Source organism: Propithecus coquereli, unplaced genomic scaffold (genome assembly GCF_000956105.1).
Source record: "Propithecus coquereli isolate 6110/MARCELLA unplaced genomic scaffold, Pcoq_1.0 Scaffold12, whole genome shotgun sequence".
Classification (NCBI taxonomy): Eukaryota; Metazoa; Chordata; class Mammalia; order Primates; family Indriidae; genus Propithecus; species Propithecus coquereli.
Window position 1 is genome coordinate 9511589 of NW_012136080.1, and position 8173 is coordinate 9519761.

Below are 8173 nucleotides of genomic sequence, written 5' to 3' on the forward strand. Positions count from 1 at the left end.
TTTTGTCTTTATATTAAGAACATGCATTTGCAAATATTTGTCCTTTTGTCATTTACCTTTTGTACGTGATTTTTTCTCTATACAGAAGCTTTTAAAAGGAATCAGATTGACTGGGGAGTTGGCAAGTTACAGATAACATTTTTTAAAAAATTAAAGTAGATTTAGTACCGTATCTTAGGCATTTTAAAAACACACTTCTCTCACATTTTAACGTCTCTGAAATCAGTATGCTTCTTAAAGTTGTTTACATATCATAGTTTAGTGCAAGCATTCTATTTTTATTAGACGTTCAAAAAATAGTGCATTCTACAGTTGATGAAATGGAGTAGTTTTATTCTTTCCTTCATTCAACAATATTCAAGCATCTACTATGAATAGGCAGAACTTTTAAATAAGATAGAATTTTTATTTTCTGGGTTGCAGATTACATAAATCATTACCTATTCCAAAAACATTTTTTGAAAATTCAGTTACTTTCTTCTAGTACTTTTATGGTTTTATTTATTTAAGTCTACTTTGATTTGTTTTTCTAGGTTTCTGTTAAATTTTGGTACTGTTAGTTTTTACCTTGGATACAACGCAATGCAGGATTTTTTTCCTACTATGTCCATGAAGCCAAATCCTCAGTGTGATGACAGAAATTGCAGGAAACAGCAGGAAGAATATAAGGTATATGTCAATCTGTCAGAATCTATGAGGGATCATACTGCATAGGACAATAACTTAAAAAAATAGAAACAGATTTGTAATCCAAGATAAATGGATTCTGGATTTTTATAGTTTAAATTTATTCACCATAACTTCAAAAATGAAAGTCCCGTCTTGCTTTTGGTAAGATAAAAAGCCTCTCTGAATTCTTGATTAATGCTTCAGAGAACTGAGAATGAGTAAAGACACTCTGATACTGTTTGATTTCTACAGAAGAAGGCAGCAGCACTGCCCAAACAGGAAGTTGTACAAGAAGAAGAAAAGATAATACATGAAGATAACGAGTGGGGTAGGAATTCTTTTATAAAATGAAATGGCAGCATAAAACAAAACCTTTTATGGTAGGGAATATAATTATAAGATTATGTAAATCATATAAATATGAATAATTAGTGCTTAGCAAGTTCCTTGAAAACTGTTACAGGATCAAATTTAACTCTACAGGTATTGAGCTGGTATCTGAGGTTTCAGAAGAGGAACTGAAAAATTCTTCAGGCCCAGTTCCAAACTTACCTGAAGGAATTACAGTGGCATATACAATTCCAAAAAAGGTACTTCAAAAATCTGATTTACTCATAAGTAAATATCATATAAGAGAAAATGTATACTTATCTTCTTCCATCATCTTCCTATTTTGTAATGCCAATGCAGTATTTTCTGTTTTATATATTGTACACTATAGGCATTAAAGTGTGAGAGGGAGGTATTCAGTGTTAATATGCAGATATTCATAATTTATTTTAAACTGTTTGAAAACATAGACATAATGGTTTTGTTCACTCATGAATGAATCAAGTATAATCAAGTATAGATTTTGATAAAATGAAGATGTCATTTTTGTATATTGATAGTTTTAGCCCCAATATCATTTAAAAAAACTTTAGCAGAGATGTCAGGAATATTGAAATTACTGCCTTATAAATCAAAAAGCTGGGGAAAGTAAAGGACTTTCTCTCCTAAAAATTAGAAGGCATATTTATTAAAGAAAATTTACTTACAAACTTGTTGAGTACAGTTAAAGCTTACTGATTATATATTCTTAAGCATCAAGAATTTTATATGGTTTTTATTTCCCTTATTCATTTGACAGCAAGAAGATTCTGTACCTGAGGTGACAGTAGAGGATTCTGGTGAAAGCTTGGAAGACCTCATGGCTAAGATGAAGAATATGTAGATAATGGACTGACATATATTTTATTTCCCATGTTAAAGCCTATTCTCTTGAAATTAAAAAAAAAAAAAAAACTTAGGGCAACATTAATTTATGTATAATCTTAACTGAATTGTTATGCTTTTTGAAAATCCTGTGACTGTTGCTTCCCACCCCAACTAAATCACTAACTCCTAAAATGTATGTTTCATTCTACTAAAAAAACATCAAAAGACCATTGTAGGTACTTAATGATCTTACTGAAACCATAGCCATTGAAATGTTTTGGCCTTTTGGAGCAGGGAGAAGGACCAATCTGATCCTATATTCTTTTTTTTCCCCAGTAGTTCCTTGTGGCCTGTTGCATGAGGACATGGATAATAAAGTAGTACATGACTTTAAATATAGGGAGAAAGCCAAGACAAGAGGTACAGTCTGTTGATTAGCGCTAGCAAACATCTACTTGTGTTTGGAATTGCCATCTACAAGAAAAGTACCCACTTTTACAAATTTGACCAACAATGAATTTCAAAGAGTTCACCTATAACATAACATCATCTCAAATGTTTCCTGATAAATACAAGCTGAAATGTAGTCATTGGAAAAGTTTGTAAATGTGTGAATTATATATTCAAAACAAGACAAAGGCAAATAAAAGGAAGCTATCTTCCTAGATAAAGGTGCTTTCAAAAAGTACAAATTATATTTTATTCTGGACTGAGCAAGGACTAGAAATCATTGCATCCATGGAACATATATCCAGCGTCACTGTACTTTACTGAAGAGCAAGGTATAAATTTAGACTAATATCATCTAGATTATTCTCATCACAAAGGCTACTCCTGAATACTTCATTTAAATTTGATTCCCGAGATAGATAGTGAGATGTTGGCAAGATTTGTCCTGTAGAATGGGCATAAGAGTTATAAATTACCTCTGCAATAACTGACTTGTATTAATTCAGTGGAAAAGTATCATTTCCCGGATTGTGACCACTAAACTGTAAATTAATATACACTAGTTTTCTCTGGAGTTGCATACAAATAATGGAGGCTTAGAGAACCTTGGTTGAAATAAATTCCCAATGGTTTGAAGACCAGTAAATATTCAGAACATGAAGGTGTAACCATTACCAGTAGGTTATTTCTATGCTAATCTCCTATTCTGATGATTTTTACTTTGAAGATTTAAATATATAAATTGTATATGGGGAGGAAATATTAGTAAAAAATTAAAATAAACATTCCCTATTTGTAAAATAAAGTTCTAAAAACTGACTTCAGAAAGTCTTAAACATCAAATAATCAAATATGTTTAATATATCAGTTTTGAGATTCAAGGAATATACTGTGATTCTTACGTTTATAGTAAGTCAGGAAAGCAGGGGGATAGTTTTTCCAGCCATGAAACTTATGTCGCCTTGGTAGGTATTTTACCATTTTTAAAAAATTTGTAAAACAGCCTTTTTAATTACTAGGGATGTTTTGAATTTCAAAAATGAAATGGAAGTCTTTCTAAAATAATTCTTTGGAAACTTTGGTACATGAATTTGGTAAGGTTTTACTTGTAATTATAAAATGATTGCTAACGTGTAATATCTAGAATTCACCATCTTCTAAAGACCTTTTATCTGCTGTAACTTGGCCCTGCATCACTGCTGGTGTCTCACACTGTACTAAATCTTACGTAATTTATCTGAGCAATTTTTTTTATCTGATCTTTCATTAAAAACTACTGGATTATTTTACCAGAAAAAAATCTGGTAACAGATATCTGTTGCTACCAAGAGTGCTTTCCTAACCAGTCTATGTGCCATGAAAAATTTGCATAACAAGGCAACTGTTAATTAATCCCTGAATTTTGCATCACTAAGTAAAACTATAGTGTTTGACCAGATTATAAATACTATTGATTCTAATGTGAAAAACGGAAAAGCAGTCCCCAAATTGCCTTAACACAGAGACTCTAAATGATAGTAAAACAAACAATATATTCAACTTTAATTCCTTTCTCATTGGGAAGTTAATTTATGGTTCTACTCAAATATAGTAGAGAAAATGAATATTATGGGTTTCTTTTCATAAAAATACTCCATGGATATGTACAAACACACTTACCAACACAAAAAGGTAATAGACATTTAAGAATATTAAGGAAGCTTTGACCCCCATCACATTTCTTTCATATTTCCCTTTCTGTAAAGTATTGATTAATGAAGGTTATAACAAAGCAAAATTTGTATCTACCAATTCAGATTTATAATTGAGTTGTCTGAAAGTTAATATACACCTTTTTCATTGTGAGGGTGTATATTAATGTGAACATAATATTCCTATTTCAGAACCTCAAGTACACATACACAGAGATGCTTGTCCCAGCTATTTTTAAGTAGGCATTCTACATGAAAACATTTAAGTAGGCAGTACAAGTAGTAAGATCAAAATTTGGTTTTTATTATATTTACAGTTAATTCTTTTGAAATATATAATCATCTCAACTATAACTTGTATTACCATAAAGTCACTCTGAATAATATTAGAAGTTTCTGCTTTTTTGTATGTTTCAAGTCCAAATTTTAAAGATACAAAGAATACGTATTATTCTTAAGCTGGTTTTTCTTTTTTTCAGGGTTCCAGAGTACTGGTCTCAGATTTTCTAAGGCAGTTTTTGATGGTAGTAAATTTAATACATTACTTACCATGTATTAAATTACTTATGCCACTAAATAATCAAATTTTAAACTCTAATTGCTTAATTCTAAAATCAATGTCTAGTATATTTGTGAATTCAGTTACTTTGTGCCTTTCACAGCTGGCAAACCCAGAAAGATATGTTATGGTTATATTTTATTTTCTATTTTTCCTTCTTGAATTCCCAAAAGGGGGAAGAAGGATGCTCATTTTATAAAATCCTGCCTAATTTCTTTTAAGTTACCACGATAGTGCCTTAGAGTTATAATATTGCTTCTCAAACTTCCGCACATATGAATTACCTGAGGACCTAGCTAAAATGCAGTTTCTGATTTAGTAAGTCTGGGGAGAGAAAGCCTGAGAGTATGAATTTTTAACAAGCTCCCAGGTGGTGGTGATGCTGGTTCATGGACCAGCCTGTGAGTAACCAGGCCTCAGAGAACATTAACCAAAAGTTTAAGTTGAGCAAAGTACTCAGCAAATATTAATATTCAAGTCTTTTTAAAAATGATGTATTTCTTTAAAAATTATACAGAATGGTAGCCAGAGTAGAAAAAAAGAGAATCTGAAATTGCACTTTTATTTTAAAACAGTAAAGTACGGTTATTACATCTTTCTTTACATTTAATACATGTTGGGATCTTACAAGTATTAAAATTGATGAAGATTTTTAAATATATAAATGGTATAAAACAATATCCAAAATGTGGCAATATTTATAAAAAATATTTAGTTTTCAGTACAAACATGGTAGACTAATTTGAGGTAAATGAAGAGACAGATTTAGACCATTTAAGAAGGAGAATACAGGAGAAAGTCATCTATATTTTGGGAATGGTCAAAGAATGCTAAAGAGCTTGACTTGTTACTACTAATACATTAAGACTTCAGACACTGCAGATACATGCTACACAGTAATAAACAATATACAATGTAGACAGTACAGAAAACGGGGACTGGCCCAATTTGCTCAAGTGAAAGAGAATAAAAAAGAATTAAAAAAATATGGCAATCAGGGATTCTTTTGACTAATTTCACTGAAGACAATTCAAATCTTTCATAAATATTATCCTTTTAATCCTTGAAACTTTCCTGTGAGGTAGAGAATTGGGCTAGACTACTGCTTAAACACAAGACAAGGAATAGTGAGGCTAAAGTAGCTCTTGAGAGCTGAAAAGAATCATGGAATTCTTGAACTCCTTAACTGCTCTGCCAGCTCTTGTTGAACAGAGACCAGTCTTTTCCTCATGCCGTCTTAGAATTCTATTAATAAAGTGTCTACATCCTTGGATCCAGAGCCCATACAATAGGAAAATTCTCTTAAACAACTAAAATTGACACGATTACAAATCAAACAATGTGTCCAATACAGTTTCATACAAATATCAGTTAAATCACGCAAAGTTGTATAAAAAAATTTCCTTAAAAACATTTTTTTAAAGTGTCATATTCTATGTTTTAAAGTACAATGGCAAAGAATTGCATCGGCTACTACCTTTGTCCTTGTTGAAGGAAAACATTAGGAGAATGCGTTTTTAAGCTAAATGTGTCTCCTCCACTTGATGAATGTCGTGAAGGAGCTTTTCCACCCAAGAGTGATGTTTCTGCTTCTTTTATTTCCATTGCCCTTTTGTAGAGTTCAGCAGCTTTTTCAAAATCACCTTCTTCATAACTTTGAGAGGAAAAAAAAAAACTCTTAAAACGAGAATATAACCTCTTACCAATTATAAATGACCTTATGGGATACAGAAAAACGCATTGTGAATAATTGCCCATTTTGTCCCCCTTTCTTTTTCCATTGCATTTACTCAGACCAATAAAATAGAATACTCAAACTCTTCTTTCTATAGTGTGGAATATTTCAGGGTCTCATGTGGACACCATAAAACCATGTTATAATGGATACAGTGAAATTGCTAAGTTAAGCTAGGTATTCTTTGCATCCTGAGATAAACACAAATGAGCAAGCAAAAGTTAACATATACTTAATGGTAAATTAGCTCTGAGGACAGCAAATTGCCCATATTACTCCCAAAGCCATTTAGTTGCAAATGTAAACCATCCTTCACTATTTGCCATGATACACTCATCTGCAAAATAGATCACATAGCCTTCATTTTGCTTCTGGATACTGCTTTAGTATCTCTTGAAGCTGATTAGCAAAAAAACAACCCCCTCTGCAAGAAGAAAACATTCAGCAATAAATATTTTGTGCTGTTCCATGATGAGTCAAATTAAAGCTCTTCTAAAAAAGTTGGACTGTATTAGGAAGTGAAAAATATTCTTACCTAAGCACAGCTAAATTTTTTAATGTTTCTCCAACTCGAGGATGCATCCTACCCAGGCTGTCTTCATAAATCTTTAATGCTCTTTCATATAATGGCAAGGCTTCAACATGTTTTTTCTTATTAAAAAAAAAAAAGTAATAATGCTCACTTGAACACACTGGATTTCTAAAATTAATATATTTTAGAATAAACTGACCTACTTTGGTAAGTACTTTAAAAATGTTAATATCCTCCTAAAAGATATAAATAAACAGATTAATTTATAAATAATTACAGGAGCAGCAATATAACAGAAAGTCAGATACCTAAGTTTTAGACCTGGCTTGGTAACCATTTGACCATAATCCAATCATATAAGCACAAACCTGTTCCTTTATTGCCAACAGGTACCACACGTGTTTCTCATCCATCACAGGCAAATGCCATAAGCCTAAAGAATATTATATATAGAAAGGTAGGACATCTCCAGAATTTAAAAAACTCAGCCTATTCTCTGAACTGAACACTTAGTGATTTACACTAAGAGGCAGGAACCATCTTACAAATCTAATTTCAATACAAGGATGCATTACAAATAAATAACATTAAATTTTCTTTGATTATATTTACTGTGCCATATATAACTCATGTTATATCTATATTTTATGCCTTAAAATCATTCATTCATAAAGAGTTAAATGTGGGAACTTACCATTTGGCTATAAAGAACAGCTAAGTTCACCAAGGCAGTAGCTACACTAGGGTGCTTTGGGCCAAAGGATTTCTGTCGTATTTCAACAGCCAATTCATACAAAGGTACAGCTTTGTCAAGTTTCCCCTAAAAAACAAAAGTGAAATCTACCAAAAATATTAAGGCAATAAATGCTATCTGATGAGAACTTTTTCCATAAATGAAATTTCATATTAAAGAGTAATTTTGAGGGAAAAGAATCTCAGAAACATTCCCTCCCAGTTTAATGGGTAAGTTTATAGATAACAGAAAATTTAAGAGAATACATAAGCTATGCTATGCTGAATGTAAAACCATTTTCTCTGATAATTCATAAAGTCCTTTAGGATCACCCATTATTACTCACTGCTACTAGTGTAGTAAAAATACACCAGTTAAAGGTTTGCCACGGCACATAATTTGGAGACCACATCAAAATAAAAAACTCATTTCCCACCAAACCCCTTCCAGATTTTTCTATTTCCTTTCACGTGAAAGTCAGGCAGAAACAGTAATCATGTATCCTTCTTACCAAAGCATAAACTTCAGTGTCAGGATGACCACAAAATCTAAAAACAGTCTAGGAAGTTCTGTAAGGACACTAAATGAAAGCAGACTTCCCTGGCAC

General features: G+C 31.7%; 2 protein-coding genes across 2 annotated transcripts in view; one reads left to right on the top strand and one right to left on the bottom strand.

Annotated features, from left to right (window-relative positions):
• Positions 1 to 2124, top strand: part of UBA5 (ubiquitin-like modifier activating enzyme 5) — a 21252-nt gene extending 19128 nt beyond the window's left edge. Inside the window, exons 7-10 of the mRNA XM_012663311.1 lie at positions 534 to 669; positions 922 to 997; positions 1153 to 1259; positions 1799 to 2124. Coding sequence (XP_012518765.1) covers positions 534 to 669; positions 922 to 997; positions 1153 to 1259; positions 1799 to 1882 — 403 coding nt within the window. The 3' untranslated portion in view covers positions 1883 to 2124. The remainder of the gene's footprint in view (positions 1 to 533; positions 670 to 921; positions 998 to 1152; positions 1260 to 1798) is intronic.
• A 3878-nt stretch (positions 2125 to 6002) lies between these two features.
• The window catches only part of NPHP3 (nephronophthisis 3 (adolescent)), a 46107-nt gene continuing 43936 nt past the window's right edge, over positions 6003 to 8173 (bottom strand). Inside the window, exons 24-26 of the mRNA XM_012663338.1 lie at positions 7528 to 7653; positions 6837 to 6952; positions 6003 to 6220 (exon numbers count right to left, since the gene is read on the bottom strand). Of these exons, the coding sequence (XP_012518792.1) occupies positions 6040 to 6220; positions 6837 to 6952; positions 7528 to 7653 (423 nt within the window). The 3' untranslated portion in view covers positions 6003 to 6039. The remainder of the gene's footprint in view (positions 6221 to 6836; positions 6953 to 7527; positions 7654 to 8173) is intronic.